At 42.9% G+C, this 17805-nt stretch overlaps 1 protein-coding gene across 7 annotated transcripts in view; it reads left to right on the top strand.

Moving 5' to 3' along the window:
- LNPEP (leucyl and cystinyl aminopeptidase) overlaps positions 1–4095 on the top strand; it is a 54022-nt gene extending 49927 nt beyond the window's left edge. For all 7 annotated transcript variants that reach the window (XM_052701146.1, XM_052701145.1, XM_052701149.1 and 4 more), the window contains 2 exons: positions 467–548; positions 1952–4095. In XM_052701146.1, the coding sequence (XP_052557106.1) occupies positions 467–548; positions 1952–2083 (214 nt within the window). In that variant the 3' untranslated portion in view covers positions 2084–4095. The remainder of the gene's footprint in view (positions 1–466; positions 549–1951) is intronic.
- The last annotated feature ends 13710 nt before the right edge of the window (positions 4096–17805 follow it).

Genomic DNA, 17805 nt, shown 5'->3' with positions numbered 1-17805 from the left:
CATGGAAAATTGTATTTCTGTGTTCTAGCTGTGATCTGTAACGTTTTTGTATTGCTAAAAAGGCTCATTCCAGATGAAAATTCATGCTTTAGCAAGCAGGATTAATTAATAATCAGTATTACAAAACTACTTGATTCAAAATTAGTTCTGGAGGTGAACTTAATTGTTTTTGAATGCGTACCACAAATACTGATGTTGCTGTTCAATGTCTTCAGCTTTTACTGTTCATAGAAGCTTGAAAAATTTCCATGGCTTCGAAGTTTCAATTTTTAGAGACTTTAAATGTTCTGAGGATTAGATTTGTAAGACCCTGTATCTGTTTTTAAAAAAAGTAGGTATGTAAACTTGAATTTAATTCTCTCTAGTGATTTCTAGTGAAACAAACTAAAAAGAATAAGAAGTTCGTGTGCATACACAAACTGTGTGATAAAGTGGCTTCTCATTTTTTTTCTTCTTTGTATTTCAGGTTTCATCTAGGCTCATACACTATGCAGAATATCATTAGCTCATCAACTTCCCAGTTTGCAACAAAGGTGCATCTACTTGAGGTTGGTGATTTAATTAAACAGAAAATAATATTTTTTAGTGCCAGTGCTGTCTTTGGTTATTTGGAGGATTGGGAAAGCATGTGTTATTTACTGTGATGAAGTCCCTTTACAAGGATATACAGCTATTTCTATCCCCATGTCATACATAAGAAATGTATACAGAAACATGCTGAACATTTTGAATTTTGGCAGAGTTGGCATACAGTCAAGTACAGCTATGTGTTTATATTGCTTTGGTTTCCTGTTGGTTTGAATGCTCTGTCTCCCAAAATAGTGATAAAAAAATTTATGATAGAATCATTTGGGTTAGAAGGGACCTTTGAGGGCCATCTAGTTCAGCTCCCCTGCAATGAACAGGGACACCACAGCTGGATCAGGCTGTCCAGGGCTTTAACCAGCCTCCCCTTGAAAGTCTCCTGGGACTGGGCATCCAGCACAACACTGGGCAGCCTGTTCCAGTGTCTCACCGCTTTCACTGTAAGAGGCTTTTTCCTTATATCCTAAATTAAATCTACCCTCCCTGAGTTTGAAGCCATTTGCCCTTGCTCTGTTGCCACAGACCCTGCTAACAAGTCCCCTTCTTTCCTGTAGCTTCCCTTTAGACACTGAAAGGCCGCTATCAGATCACAGCCTTCTCTTCTCCAGACTGAACAACCCTAGCTCTTTCAGACTGTCCTGACAGGAGTGGCTTTGGTCTAGACCTTGTGAATAGTCTATGCTTTTCTTTTCTGTGGAATGTGTTCAGAGCCATAAGGATTGCTTTACATTGTTTTAACTGTCAGCAATCCCGAAGAGCTGTTGTGGATGTTCAGTATCCAGTTAATGTTCATTAGAAATCTCCAAGACAGGCTTCCCTAACAGTGTCCTAAAGTTCATGTGTTAAAAGTAGTTTAAGGTTTATGCTAATGTTTTCGTTCAGAAAATTGGACAGAGATAGCTGCTTGTGATTTGACCTGTCATATTTCAAGTGTAACCATTGATAGGTGTAATATTGAATGGAGGTGGGGGGTCATTCCAGAGGACTGAAGTGAGTCTCTCAAAACAAATAGTTATTTTTTAGAAAACAAAACATTTTTCTAGGACTTTGAGTGCTTTGTGATGGCTCAGTATTTAATGTAATGAGTGAATATCTGCTTATTGGTAAACTAATTTACTGAAACCAGACAGCAGCCCTACCATGGGAGGTGGTTGGATCTAGACGGTCTTTAAAGATCCTGCCAACTCAATCCATTCTATGATTACTGCAGTTCCCGTAAAATATTTTTGTCTTACATTTTGGGAAGCCAGCTCTGAGAATTTAGCTTGATACAAATTCTGACACATGCATGTAGCCTTTGCTTCTGAACCTATTTGTTTGGCCAGCATTGATTTTAATTAAGATTTTCTTTTCTCTTGTTATGCAGGTGAAAACATTTTTTGAGTCAAAATCAGAAGAGAGCTCTAAACTGCGTTGTGTAAAAGAGGCAATTGACACAATTCAGCTTAATATCCAGTGGATGGAGACGAACTTAGCAAAGCTACAGGAATGGCTGTAGCACACATAATGTTATAGTGTGCCAGCCATTAAAAATCTGTGGACATTTGCTCCGTTTCTTTTGCAAAAGCCAGGATGAAACCAGGCATCGCTGCAACATTGTTTGCACTATTAGAGAGTCTAGAAAGCTCAGGGCATGTCTCACATAAAATTTGATTTCCCTTAAAGCATTTATGTGCAGGATTAAGTATTTATTCTGAAACTGTTTTCATCTGTAGACCAAACATTTCCATGAGTGATGATACATAATTTTTATATTTGAAACTTACACCCTTAATTTGGAGTCGTGTTCCAGTTTCTCATCAGTGGAAATTAATAATTTTTTTTAAATGTAAAAATGCAGATAGTTCCACAGAAATTAAAGAACCTGTTTTGCAACAGAACCATACTTAAGATACCTATCAGTGGACTGAACCATAACTGATGTTGCTGTATTATCTGTGAGCAACTGCACAAAACTACCATTGAAAGTGGCTGCAGGCTAGTTCATCTGTTAAAGTGACTACTGATTTCTCCACCTTTGACTGTTTGATTTCATTACTTGTTTCAGAGGTTCTGCAATTAGTCAGTATGTGCCAGCCACTTCATTTGGATAAGTTTATACCTTTTTTTTCCCTTGCTTGTTACCTCCTATATTGCAGGACAAATTGTGTACACTGTTTCTTGTTTTAACATCTAGAAATCTTCTCATTTAGATTTTAATGGTTTCTTCTTACACTGTTGTGAAAAACCTTGTGAGACAAATCTGCAAATTCTATAAAAGAAGGGGATCTAAAAGCAGAGATGTACCACATTGGAAAGGCAGAATACCACTTGTGCATTCTGTCTGTCTTTCAAAAGCAGTGAAAAAGGCCATTTTTGAGGCGTCACATATACATACAACACATAGAAGATTAAGCATACTTGTTTATGTGGAGATGTGATGATGTTTTCAAATGTTCATTTCACTATTGATGCACCTTTTGTGGATTCTTGCAAGCAGATTCACCTGTTGTCTTATTACAAGCCAATTAAATGATCAGTTATAAACTGCTGTGAAAGTGCTAACAGAAATTGAATTCGAACAAAACAAATTTAATTACCAGTAAATTCTGAAGAAGATAACAGTGAGAATTTGTCACAGGTAACTCAAACTGAAGGCTTTAATTTCTGAAATTGCAGCATTGGCTGTACAGTTAATTAGCAGAAATAATAAGCTATGACTTGCTTAAACCATGCTGTATTTTTCCCATCCTTTCAGAATGAGAAGTTCTTTCCTAGAAAAGAAATCTCTCATTTTTTCATCAGCTCACATTAAAAGTAACATTTGCAGTTCTAACCTTGAAGTTATCAGAAAGAATGTTAGCTTTGAAAGTGTACAAACGAATGTTTGCCCAAAAGGCTCAGAAATGAACAGTTTTCACAGGTACTTCAGAAGGAATTGGTGGTTTGAGCACTGAAAGTAGGTCATACCATTCTACTTCCATACAAGTTATGCAATTAGATTTGTAATTAATTATGTTCTTTTTTTTTTTTTAGCCAGCTATCATGTCTTGTAGTTTTCTTCATTTATTTTAAATCTCTGTGCTTTCTGCATAAATATTATCTCCATATTTGTATATTTGTGTGTACTTAGTTTTGTTTTGCAGACCATTCTCAATGTTAAATGCTTTCACTTTTCTATCCTATCAAACTTCTTTTTCTTCAGCTCTGATTGGTACTGAGGCATATAAATTTCAAATGGAAACTGGAGGAGAATTCCCTCTTCTTCCTGATTTCTGCTGTAGGATTTTTTTTTACATTTTATTCAGATGCTGTACTGATAATTAGCTCTATGCAAGGAAATTGCATGCAGCTGAATGTGAACTGTATCAAGAGAGTGTGGAAGATCAAAGAGATTTTGGAGGGATTTCTCAATTTTTATTTTACTATTCTTTTTTGAAAAATAAACAATACTTTTAGTATGTCAGTTTCATAGGATTTGATATCATTTTATGTCATGTAGTCTATAAATTCATTAAAAGTTGTACTGGAGTCTTTCTTTCAAGTGAAATTCTTAAATACACTCCACTGTTTTTGAGATTATTGAAAACTGATGAGGGTTAGAATGGCAAAGGCATGAGCAATGAATTGCCCTTTAAGAGTCACATCTGCCAAGCCTTGCTGCAGAGAATGAAAACTTACTAGTTCTTTGAATTTTCTTTGGCTTCTAGTCAAATGAAAAACATATTGTAGCCAGCAGCAACACTTTACTTAATTTCCATAGTATTTTCTAGTTAAAATTGCAGAGCTGATGTTTTCTGTACATCTTAGGACACTCTTACTTTGCAGTAGAAGAGCTTTACCGTGCAAAGCTGTGCTGACACTGCATCATTTCCTGCAGTGTGAAATGATGGTGTTTAATACATAGGGATTGCACAGTTTGTATTTGGCTGGACTGCATCAACTACTGTCCTTAAAGCCATTATGCACTGGTTGTTTTGTTACTTTCCAGTAGCCTCAGTTCCTGGAGAGTGGACTTTTAAGAACTTACTGTGGTGAAAATCAAATATGCGTATAAATATTTTTTACTTCTATAAGTAAAACAAAATATTTTTCTGATGTAAAAATTGCCTACCAGGAAAAGTGCAAACAAGCATTTGAGCCCTGGAGAAAGGTTTGATCCCTCTGCCAGATCACCCCCTTTTTTTTTTTTTTAACTTAGAGATGGAAAAAGTGAAAATAATGTAGGACAGATCATAAGACTCCTAATGTATGAGAAGATGGTAACATATGGAATGAAGAAGTTTAGAATAGGCATAGTTTTTTTTCTGTGTAATTGATCATAGAGATGATTGTTGTGCCTTACAGCTTGTAATTGAAGCAATATGCCAGACAGTGTAAACACCCTGTTCTCCTTTAGGAGCCAGCTGAGGTCTTAGAGGCTGATGAGGCTCGATTCTCTGAGCACAATTCAACTCTGAGCTGATGGGGAAGCAGAATACCATTTCTGAGGGTGCTGCCTTGTCATACAGATCGTTTTGTGGGTCGGTGAGGTATGGTGGGGGGAGAACAACTGAGCAGTGTTGGCTGTTTGTTGTGTCCTTTAAGTATGATAAAAACTGTTCTTCAGCGTACAGATTTTCCAATTATGGAACTGCCACGTACGTAAATGTTTTGAAAATAATGTCACAGCAACTCCCAGTTATTACATTGCTGTCAAGATTAATCCTTAAACTTCCTTCTTATCCACTCATCTATGGAAATCCCTTACTTGATTGAGAGCCAGCTTGCTTGGGCTGTTCTATATCTATATTAGTTGTTGGGCTTGGCACTGAGAAGGTGTAGAAGGATACTGTCTACCACAGGGAGAAGAAATGTTAGATCTTGAAGCTTTAGAAAGTGATTGTACATGTGTTGTAAGAGTGAGCTTGGAGGAAACAGATGGTGCAACTAACTACTTCATCTTGGTGGCCAGCAGATATTGGAGGTGTAACTTTTAGAATTCTTTTTAAGCAAACATTTTGAGTCTATTTTTCACCTGTTCTCCGTTTGGTAGAACATTCCATTTTATGACACAGACTGTACTATCCTTCCTTTGCTTTCCTGGAAGATGGTGTCTTTGTTTGCACTCTGAAATTCTATTAATGCTGCCTCAGTGACCATTCTCACTTGAATGCACTTGCTGGGTTCAGTCATGTACATTTTAGCTCCTCACATAACTCCGACCCTTGAGTCACATAGTATGCTCGGCCACACGCTGAAAAGTGCGTACATACAATGATTTTGAATAGTAATATTTGTGCTTATCGCTTTCATCAAGACGCTACTAAATGTTCAAAAATTTTTGCTACTCTTTTCAAGGCGTGGAATCACATGTTTTCTAGAAAAAAAATATATTTACCATATTAAACTCAGGTCATATTGCTGAAGAATTTAAATCTTTAATTTTGCTGTGCTATTTCAACCTGCTGTTGTAATAGAGATATTGATTTTTATATGTGATAATTCAACTTTGATCCAGAACAGGAGACAGGTATCTCTTCTGAATTAGTAATGGTGGCACAAAAACAAATCATAACACAATCTTAAAGATACAGCTGTTAAAAAACATACTAGCTTGAATGGATTTAAACAATCCAATTTGAATGGGTTTCTTAAAAATGAAGCATAGATTTTCTGTTCTAAGATTTGGAGACTAGGAGAGTTTTGAATATATGGCATAAAACGACTTTCTACAATGAGAACTGAGTCCTGTCTTTGTTAAGTCAAGGTTAAGTTAGGTATCCCTGAAAAATATCCTGAGTTCATTTGAAATGCTATGTAGTGTAGGTACTTGTAAAGGGTTGCTCTTTGTGTTTTAAACACTGTAGAAATATACAAGACAATGTCAATTCACAGGTGTCTGAACTGTGAGTGGTAAAACTGCAGGTTGTAAAATACCTGCCTTCAAATGGGGATTCAAATACTGTATGTGTGCGTGTGTACGTATAGATATATATAAAATATGCAAAGTCATCTGTTTCATTTGTAAAGGGAGAAAAAGCTGATTTTCTTCATATTTCAGAGAAATGTTTTTGCGTATTACCAGCACTGATTTGAAAGGCATGTGTACTGCAAACACTATTGCTTTTTGTGAGATAGAAATAAAGTATTTCAATATAACTCCAAGGTTATGTGTCTGTGCTTCCGGCCCTGTATTTTTTTTATTTGACTGTGCCCAGAAATCCTTGTTCATTCACTCAGACCTCCAAGCATTATTGCCTGGTTCCCTTCAATGGTGTGGGTGTCTCTGAAGCTTGGAGTAATGGTCCTTGACAGTTAGGACTGCCTCCATAGCTGCAACTTTAGCAAGCTGATAATTAATAGATAGTTCGCTAGTTTTTCAGTCTGAGCTATAATGGAATTATATATTATATATATATATTATATATTTCTACCTATATTATATATAAGTAGAAATGAGGACATTACTGAACATCAGTGGCTGGTTTTTGGTTTGTTTGTTTGTTTGTTTTAGGAAAATTGTACCTAACTTGCCCTCAATGTCATAACCGTACTGAATTGACACAAATGTGAAGGATTTATCCTTTCCACTCTGTACTTCTTGTCATCTGTTTTATGTAGATCAAGTTAGTCATAGCTTGTTCTGGGGAACAGGTAGAAGAGTTGTGTTATTCTCAGTTACAGAGCCAAAGTGTACATCATTTCTGTCTTAATCCCACAAACCTGTGGCAGAAAGAAGCTGGTGGATTCCTACTTCAGACTAGTGGTGTTAGCCATCCTTGTGTGGCTCAGACAGAAAGAGGTGCTGGAATAAAGGAAATAACATGGGATGTAGAAAAATTTGTTGTGGGAAATGGTCAGAAAAATGTATTTGGGAACTTGCACCTATGGGGAAAGTCAGTCTCCTTGCATGAACTACAGTCTGTCATCTGCAAAAACCTAGTTATTATTTCAGCACGGTAATAAGGTGCTCCAGCGCTCTGTATTCTAAGCAACAATCATGATGTTACCAAACTACATTGGTATACTTAGGATTAAACAAAAACCTTTCTCCAAATGCTAGCATCTCATCTCAGAGCCTCTGCCTACAGAACTTACAGGTACTGTGGTGATCTATTTTTGTCACTGCAATTTCAAAAAGTCCTGGTAGCTTGAAATATTTTGCAGTGTCTGAGGCAGATAAAATTGACCATTCATTATAAAAGCAAGTCTGCATGAATTCTGTGGGTGGCATGAATTATGCAGGAAGTTTGAGCCATAAAGTGAGTTCTTTCTGTCTCCATATTTTCACCTGTTCTACATTAGATGGAACATTCCTTCCTCTGATAGACTGGATTTTTCCAGTGCTGGAAGATGTTTTCTTTCCTTGCACTCTGAAATTTCAAACAATGCTGTCCCACTAACCATACATTTTGTATGTGTTTTGTGCATCCGGACTTGTAAGCTGGATTTCAGAGTTCCTGTATCCTGTTTCACACAATTACTTGGTTCCACCACATGGTAAATGTTACAGTTCTGCATCTGGCCACATTATATGGAAAGGTACCTGTGTTTCTAATTACCCTTATGTGACACTGTTCGTCTCAGCTAATTTTTATAGAGATGCTACTTGGAAGGAGTGGAAAATACAGCAGCAATCTTGAGGTCTTGAACATTAGGGCCACAATGGTGGGGAAAACATGTAAATGGCTGCTGTTTAGTTTTACTTACATCTATGGATAGAGTGGAAATCTGGACAGTTGTACACATCCTCGATTCAGTAAGAAGAATGCGGTAATTTGTTCAGCTTGTGGTGGTAGTGATTAAATTGTTGCTCAGCAACAAATAACTTTGCCGTTATGATACCCTGCACTAATTTTTTTTGTCATACAGTAACTTTTCCTTAACAGCATGATTCCACTGTTATTTTGGCTCTGGATTTGTATTAAACTCCACTGTCTTCAGAGTATGCTTTCCTTCTTTTTTCTCAGTCCATGTATTTGTCTATATAAAAGAGGAGGAAAATAATTCTTTTTTATTTTAGCAACCCATAGAAGAGTGGATTTTGGCACAGTAGTTGTATGAACCTCTCACTGTGGAAATGTGTTGTTGGTACTGTTATTACTGATAGTTAACTAATACCATTTATTAAAGGTGATTAATAACAGGCAAAATGTTAACATTGAGTGAGCGATGAGTGATACAGATCCCTTCTCCTACTTAAGTGGTTTTATTGACAGCTGCAGGGTCATTAAATTGATGTTTCGGTAATGTGAGCCATGACTCAGTGCAGCGAGCTCAGTCTCAGTGCAAAGCCAGTTGTCATCATACTCACAGTTATAAGCGAACGTTGTCCAGTGACACAGGTCAGTGTAAAACAAGCTATTTCTTCCTATTTTCTTTTGTGATATCAGGCTCCCATCTTGTAACAGCTAGAACAAATGGAGCTCCTGTTTGCAACATCAGAAGGCAAACTAGCAGTGACACAGCAGAGCCTGAAACAACAGCTATTTGTGAGTGTAAATGGTTCCAGCGAAATAATCTAACTTCTCACCACTCAGCTGACCTGTCAAACTTTACAAAGCACTCATATTTTAAAATTTGCACTGTGATCTGATGTGAAGGACCAGGATGATGTTAAATTTGCCTGCTTAAGTAAGGTTTGGGAGAAGGAGTAGGAAGGAAGTGAATAAATAGCAGATGCTCACCTGTACTCTCCCTCATCACTACTGTGAGGGCTGGGCCCAGTGCAGCTCATTGTGGTGTGAACTGCGTGGTCGCAGCATCTGCCGCATCTGCTGCAGGGAGGCACCTTCTAACTGCATAGGTCTGGGTACAGAGCATCTTTTAAGCACAGCCCAGCAACAACTCCTCCAGGCTTACTGGTACCCTTGAGGTGTTGATTGTTGCTGGGCTTCTTCTTCGTTATGAACTAGTAATAAGATGCGTAGCTAATCCCATCTCAGTAGCTGTGTGAGGTCTTTCTGATACATATTTTATGCAAAATTCATAAGATTCTCATACTGAGGAGGAATTGCGTTCAGTTCAGCTGCTACCCTGCCAGAGCAGAAAAAAGCACATAAATGTTGTGGCAGGCTCAGTGCTTGCTCGTAAACAAAATATGGGCAGGAAACCAATCCAATGAAGAGCTCAGAGCTGCCCCAGTTAAGAAGAGAGCAGTTTTGTGACTTTGAGAGCAGTTTTATCTTTTCCTCTGAAAACAGAGTCCTCTAGGGTATGCAGTTCTTCTCTTCTGAGAACCAGATAGCCAGGAAATCAGAAGTCTGGAACATTAACTGTTTAACTCCTAGGGCTTGAAAAGCTTGTATGATGTGAAATACTGACAACAAAAGCATAAATCCATCAAAGCTAAACCAAGTAGTAAACACAGGAGAGACATTCGCTGAGGGAATTAAGTGTCAGACAGGCAGTAAATCCCGGAGTCCTTGCCAATGAGGATCAGGTAAGAGAGCCTACATGGGAAGTGCCCCACTAATCTAGTGTTTACAATTAGAGTAGCAGAGACTGGCAAGAGACACCATGCTCATAAGCTGTCTTGGACACAGCGGCTCCAGAATAACAACAGAGTCCTCAACCAGTGAGGATCAAGGAGGGATTTCACTCCAGCAAGGAGCTGTGTGCAATGCACTCACTTGTCTGGAAGGGGTGGAGCCAGGATCAACCCCTTCCCAGACCTCATTTAAGGGTTCACAGTGGAGGCAAGGGTATATTGCTGGAGATCCCTGCCTACCTAAGGCCTTCCAAAGGTAAACAGAACTTTTTCCTTTCTTTCTTGGTTTATGACTGCTGTATTTGAGCATATAATCATTTACTGTAGCCTAGGACTTTCCTGTTCAGATGTCAGTCCAACGTTTTCCATTGTGTTACTGTGTTAGAGTAGCTGTGGAGTGAAACCTTTGGGATTGTAAGCAGAAGACAGTCAAAGGACGTGGGTGTGTTTGATTGATGGAGATGAGCCACCTTGTGCCCTGCATGGAAATGAAGCAGTGCCTCCCTTGTTGACGTTTTTCAATGTGTTAAGGGAGGTTGTAAAGAAGCAGTAACAGCAGCACAGGAGGCCTCCAGGCCCAGCAGAGCTCAGACCTCCCTCGTGCACAGCGCTGACAAAGGCACTGGGAACAACACGGAGACTTTTCTGTGATTTTATTGCAGTCAACTCTTGGAAAGGGTAGATAACAGCGGGACAAGGGGAAATGGTCTGAAGGTGAGGGAGGGAAGGTTCAGGTTGGATGTCGGGGGGAAGTTCTTCACAGGCAGAGCGGTGAGGCTGCCCAGAGAAGCTGTGGATGCCCCGTCCCGGGAGGTGTTCAAGGCCAGGTCGGATGGGGCCTCGGGCAGCCTGGTCCGGTGTTACGTGTGGAGGTTGGTGGCCCTGCCTGTGGCGGGGGGGGTTGGAGATCCGCGATCTTTGAGGTCCCTTCCAACCCGCTGTTGGCTGTGCCCCAGCTGCAGGCCCGGCCCTGTTCTCGTCAGCTGCTGGGGCGGCGTCCTAGTGCTGCCGGCGGGGTGGCCTCTTGGCAGGAGGTGCAGAGGCCTCAGAGTTGTGGGCCCTCCTCTTTGGAGCTCGCCGAGGCGCCCTGCGTGAGCGCTGCCTGGCCCTGCTGGTGCCGGAGGGACCTGGCACTGCCTCCCCCGGCTCCTGCTGGGCTGCTGCTTGGTCGGTCTGCAATGGAGCCGGGATGGATGGAGGCTGGCTGGGACCTTCTCCAAGGGCAGCGGTTGAGGGGACAGGAAGCTCCTCCTCCACGTTGTCTTCCCTGGTGCTGCTGGAGGGCTGTGGGCTGGCGTGGGGAGTCTGTGCGCCACGGGCAGCTGCGGGGCTGCCCTGCTGCCTTGTGGCATGCAGATGTGGCACCGGCCCGTTGCACACCTGCGCGGCTTGCGCAACGAGCCGTTGCACAAAGCTGGCAGCTCGGATCTGCAGGCAGCTGAACAGCCACAGAGTCAGCGCTGTCTGGTTCAGGCCAAAGAAGCACAGGCCAGAGATGACTCGGCCCTGCGCTGCAGAGGCTGCCCTGTGGTCAGACCCAAAGAGCTGACTCAGCTCCTGGTGCAGCCAGGGCAGCAGGGGCCGGAGCACAGCTGGAGTCAGGCGGGAAACGGACGGCCAGCTGGGCACCGCCCCTGTTAGGCCTTCTAATGGCGTTGTGCGGTGGGCTGCTGTTCCGGCCCTCTCCTGCTGTCCGACGACAAACTCTTGAAAGTTGTCGTCTGCACGCACGGAGTGCAAGATGGACTGCACCCTGCGTTTGCAGAGGGGGCACATGGGCCGGCTCTCAGCCCACCGCTGGATGCAGCCAAAGCAAAACCGGTGCAGGCACGGCATCACGTAGCTGGCGTCATCCATGGTGTCCAGGCAGATGGGGCAGCGACGGTCCAGCTCAGTGGCCATGCTGTCCAGCTGGCAGGAGAGCAAAGGGGATGAGGGGCTGCTCCTCACCGCGCTGCTGCAGCTGCAGGGGTCACGCTAGGAAAGGAAGAGAGGCCACGGTCACTCGCTGACCCCGTCAGCGGAGGAACGAGTGCCCGGGTCCCTCAGGAAGGAAACCCTCCCAGTGGGCTGCCCAGGCTGAGGCGTCCCCTTACCGGTTCCCTTTGCTGCTGCGGCCTCCTGGGTGCCCCGGCTGCCTGAGCCAGGCAGGGCGGGGAAGAAGCTGTGGTGGCTCTGGGGACGAGCACTGAGAGCGGCTGTCGGCAGCTCCCAGAGCACGAGACCAGCACCAAGGCTATCCTTGCTGCTCGCTCCGAGCCTCACGGACACGCTCGGCTGGAGTGCAGGCACAAGCCAGAGTGAGAGACTCTGCGCCCGGCTGCAGGCAGTGAGGGCCAAGAGGTCACAATCCCTGCTGCGTGTGTCACTATCCCTCACGGAGGGCGTCGGTGCCAGTGATGTCACAGCGGGCGAGCGTCATCTGCAGCGCTCCAACCCCAGCAATGGCATCTTGGTTTTCCGTGGTGCCTCTGTCCGTTCCGTTCCCTATACTGTGTCTGCTCGCTGTTGGCATTTTGCAGCAGTGTCTGGGGCTTTGATTGAGTCTTCCCACGTCGCCCCAGTTGTGACAAATCTCCAGATCCATTCAGCACTGGGGTGCCTTCAACAAAACCCATGTTTTGCCTCTTCCTGAGGCAACAGGACACGGGCCTCACTGACTCTCCCAAGCCAGCACTGCTGGTTGATGGTGAAGGGCCTGGAGCATCTCCGCTATGAAGAAAGGCTAAGTGAACTGGGTCTATTCAGCCTTAAGAAAAGACGACTGAGAGGGGATCTAATCCAGGCTTATAAATATCTGAGGTGTGGGGGCCATAGTGGTGAGGCCAGTCTCCTTTCAGTGGTACATGGAGACAGGACAAGGGGAAAAGGACACAAGCTGCAGCATAGGAAGTTCCGCACAAATGTGCGCAAGAACTTCTTTACAGTGAGGTGATGGAGCACTGGAACAGGCTGCCCAGGGAGGTGGTGGAGTCTCCTTCTCTGGAGATGTTCAAGTCTCACCTGGATGCCTACCTGTGCGACCTGCTGTAGGGAACCTGCTTTGGCAGGGGGGTTGGACTCAATGATCTCTAGAGGTCCCTTCCAACCCCTACTATTCTGTGATTCTGTGATGCTCTTAGCAAAGAAAACAGGCCACATCAGTGAACTTCTGGTGGTTAAACTTGGTAATGAGGCAGTGAGAATGCCAGACAAGTTTCTGAATCCTGACGAAAGAAAACATGGCACTGCAGTCAACAGCTCTGCTGCTGCAAGTTCTGACTCTGTAGGAAGACAACCCCATTCCTCTTCTCAGGAAGTAGGACAGAAGATAAATTTTTTTCTTATTATTATTACTAATATTTTATTTTATTAAGAAGGAGAGCACATAGTTTGGAAAGCTAAGGGATTTCTGCTTGGAAGATGGTCTGCTCATGATGGTGTTGCTTGCCTTCCCCTTGTCATCCATCTAATTGTGATGTATTAATGTTGTATGGAAATTCTGTCTTCCGGAGAAACTTAGGTTGTGATATTTTGGTTGGTCATACAGCTTGGTTTTTACCATTTAGATTTTCTGTGACAGGATCAAAGAAATACAGATTATGTTTATTTACTTTCATCCTACACAAATGCAAAAACATACCAGGAATCTCAAGAGGTTCAAGAAAGAAGAAGACTGTCATCACCGTCGTAAGAGAATGGTTTAGAAAACTGACAGGAACGGGAAAAAAGACACAATTTTCTCCTTAGAAATAAATTCGTGGATACAGTTTTCTGTCTCCAAAGGCCTGAATATCCGTGTCATAGTCCTGTGCTTTTGCACGCTTCCTCTTTAGCTACCTCTCCTGAGCCCGTGCCTCAAAGTGGCCATACCGAGGCGCCAGAGAAACAACGTCAACCTCAGTGCTTGGACAAAGGCTGCCTCTGAGGCTGTTTTACTCCAGAAACATCCTGTAGCAGACGTCCAGACACACTGTGGGCCTCTCTGTGAAGCTCTCATGGAACAGAAGGCTTACATGGCATTTATTATGATTTTGTGGTGCATGTGTTTCTTGCAGGGTGAAGCTGAATGCCATTTCCCAGGCCTTTCCTACGCACATCTAGCACCACCTACCGCCCCCTGCCCATTGCAAACGGAATAGTGCATTGCCTTCTTGAGGAGTTGTGTGGTGATCAAGCTGTAGCGTAGGCTGGTGGATATCATGGCTGTAGATGTTACCCAGCCATTTACTAAGCTGCCTCACGCTCATTACTGGCTGTACAAAACAACCTGTGAGTGCAGCATTAGCACAGAATGTACGTGGAGATTTACAAAGTTCCCCATAAAAATTAGCTGACTGAAAAAGCAGTTCGTTAAGAAGCATTTCTTAAAGCAAACCTCTAAAATACTGCTTCTCATGGGGTTTTAATTTTCCCTACAGCACTTGCTGATGAGCGAGTATTACTGCAACTAAGCAACGTGCCTTGTGGTCCGGAGCCCCTGTTCTTTCCTCAAAGTTCAGTAGGTGTTCTGAGTTCTCCTTACAGAAATAATCCCCATCAGCTCCACAGAACAGACACACCTCTGCTCTTTGTTGCTGCCAGCACTGCTGAAACACAGCACCCACCGCCTCACTGTGCTCACGTCCACTTTGTGGTCTCCACAGATATGCAGCAAATGTTGCTGAATGTCAGCGGATGCCACTATTTCCACATGGAAGAATTCAGTGACACACCTTTGTTTCATCTGCACCAGATGCCATTCTGTCAGACTGCCCCTCAAGTTGCATTGTAAGCCATTGCTCTCAGCTCCTGGGACTGTATGCTGTGCAAAGCTGGTGGACGTAACTTCCCCAGGACACGTAAGGTGTCCTATCCTGCTGTTTGACTGCTTCTTGGTTCTATTCTGTATTCTTTCCCCTTCCGTGTATTTGTTCCTTCTACACCTGAGCATCTATTAGTGCTATCCTGGCTCTTCCTGGGCTGCTTCTTATTCTTTTGGTAGTGGAGCATGTACGGATGAAGACTGGATGGGATTCTCATCAAGGGCAGTGTTTGAGGTGACAAGGAATCCCTCCATATTGTTTTTTTCAGTGCTGCTGGAGGCCTCAAATGTGCACGCTCTCCTCTTCAGGATTAGTTGAGACTTCCTGTGACTCTCTGACCTGGCTGGCAGTTTAGGGATCTTCCATAGCCTCCCTTCATTTTGTTCTTCAGCTTCCTTGTGAACCTTTCAAAATGTGGTTATTCAGCTGACTTCTGAGTTTCTGCAAGTAGTACTCTCCTTAACCCCTTTGGGTAACTTGTGCCTAGGCACATTCACCCTCACAGTAGAGGAGTGCTTTCCGTTTCTCACGTGTATCCTCCTGTGTTCTCATTTATTCCTATTGCCTCTTGTCCTTTCCCTGAGCACAAGCAAAAAATGTTTGGTTCTGACCTCTTTGCATCCTTCTTCAGAGTGGTAAGTATAGATCCGAAGATGCATTTTTGACTCCTGCTCACCTGCAGTGTGAATTGTGACATACCGGTGACTACAGTTATTGAACTGACTACGCTATTTAGAGGTACCTATGGTACAAGTGATATACACATAGTGTCATCTAGCCACAGATTCCTTTTGCTAAGCAATCCTTAAGCTGACACGTGTGCAGGAGTCTTACAGACTAAACACAGACAGTAACTGCTCTGTACTAGTAAGGCTTCAATGAGACCACTCTGTTGAGCTAGTGATGTCACACTGATTTAGCACCAGTCTTCCATGGAAGAAGGCTAAAGAATAAATAATGTGATCAGAGGCTTAAATGGAATTGCTGAGGGACTTGTGTTTGTATCACCTAGTGATTGTGAAGCTGAGAGATTAGGTAGCAATTCTGAGGAACAGCAATAATCCTCCAGTACAACTGCTTGAGAGAGACTAAGAAATTTCAGGAGTATCAAGCTGAATCTAGTTAGGATAGATTTGTCAGTAGGAAAAAGATGTAAGGATGGTTATACAGAATCATAGAATTCTTAGAATTGGACTGCACCTCTGAGGGCCATCTAGTCCAACTTCCCTGCAATGAACAGGGACATCACAGCTAGATCAAGTTGCCCAGGGCCTTATTCAGCCTCCCCTTTAAAGTCTCCAGGGACAGGGCATCTAGCACAGCGCTAGATAACCTGTTCCAGTGCCTTACCACTCTCATTGTAAAATGATTTTTCCTTATATCTAACCTAAATCTACCCTCCCTGAGCTTGAAGCCATTTCTTCTTGTTCTGTTGCCACAGATCCTGCTAAAGAGTTTGTCTTGTTTATTTCTGTTGCTTCCCTTTAGATACTGAAATATTGCTATTAGGTCACCTCACAGCCTTATCTTCTCCAGGCCAAACAGTCCCAGCTCTCTGAGCCTGTCCTCATAGGAGAGATGTTTCACTCTATGCATCATTTTTGTGCTCCAACAGCTCCATGTCTCTGAGGGCTCCATATCTGGACACACTCCAGGTGAGGCCTCACCAGTGCAGAGCAGAGGGGCAGGATCACCTCCCTCAGCATGCTGATCATGCAACTTTTGATGCAGCCCAGGATAAAGTTGGCTTTCTGGGCCACAAGGGCACATTGCCGGCTCTTGTCCAGCTTGCCATCCATCATTACCCCAGGTCTTTTTCAGCACAGTTGCTCTCAATCCTTTCATCCCCCAATTTGTATTAGTAATGGAGGTTGTCTTGAGTCAGGCGCAAGACTTTGCATTTGTATTTGTTGAGCCTTATGAGGTTCACTTGGACCCACTAGTCAAGCCTGTCTAGGTACGTTTAAATGGCACCCCTTCCCTTCGGTGTATCAACTGCACCCCACAATTTGGTGTCATCAGCAAATGTGCCGAGGGTGCACTAGACCCTGCTGTCCATGTCACTGATAAAGATATTAAAGAGTATAAGTCCCAGTGCTAACCCCTGTGTGACAGCACTTGTCACCAATCTGCATCCATTGAGCTACTGACCACCACTCTCTTGACTTGATCCTGCAACCAGCATTTATCAAACATTTATCAAACAGTCCACCCGTCAAATCCATATCTTCCCAATTTGGAGACAAAGATGTTCTGTTGTTCACAGAAGCGCACCAGCCCTCTGATCCTCTTGTGGCCTCCACTGGATACTCTCCGACAGCTCCATGTCTTTCCTGTATTCAGGGCCTCAGGCCTGGACACAGAACTGCAGATGGGGCCTTACTGGGGCAGAGCACAGGCAGTGTCATATAGGAACTCAAAGCTATGGAATTGTGAATGAAAGCAAAACATGTGTTTTAAGGGCTAAGGTAAAATTGTATGTGTGATATCTTGAATTTTGTGCAAGTTGTGCACAAATGAAGAATTTGGCCTAGTATGTTAACTGTAAAGCTCAGCTACAACTGAAAGATCAATACACTAAGTATATATAAAGAGAGTATAAATAATTGTGAGATACCTTTCTCCACCCAATTGTTTATTTAAACCAGGAGATATCTTGTCCAACAGAAAACAAATTATAGACCTCAAGAAAAAAAAAGTGATTAAACTAATGATTCTAACACCAGGAAGAATAGGTAATCAGGTGCTTGATGTTCAATGAGTGTGCATGTGCATTTTCACATTTGCCCAGAATTATGGTTTAACTGAAGTGTGATCATCAGTTTTTAGAAAACGGAAACAATTGTAGGTGACATGAATGAACATCCACCTGAATAGAGGCAGCAAAAGCCTGCTGTATGCTTTTGGAACCTCTGTTGTCAAAGCTTGATAGATTCTTATGTTCAGTGCATTTGTTTTATCACAGTTATGCTTTAGTGCACTGAT

This window comes from Tympanuchus pallidicinctus, unplaced genomic scaffold (assembly GCF_026119805.1).
Source record: "Tympanuchus pallidicinctus isolate F22 unplaced genomic scaffold, pur_lepc_1.0 scaffold4, whole genome shotgun sequence".
Lineage (NCBI taxonomy): Eukaryota > Metazoa > Chordata > Aves > Galliformes > Phasianidae > Tympanuchus > Tympanuchus pallidicinctus.
This window is presented reverse-complemented; position numbering and strand designations above follow the sequence as displayed.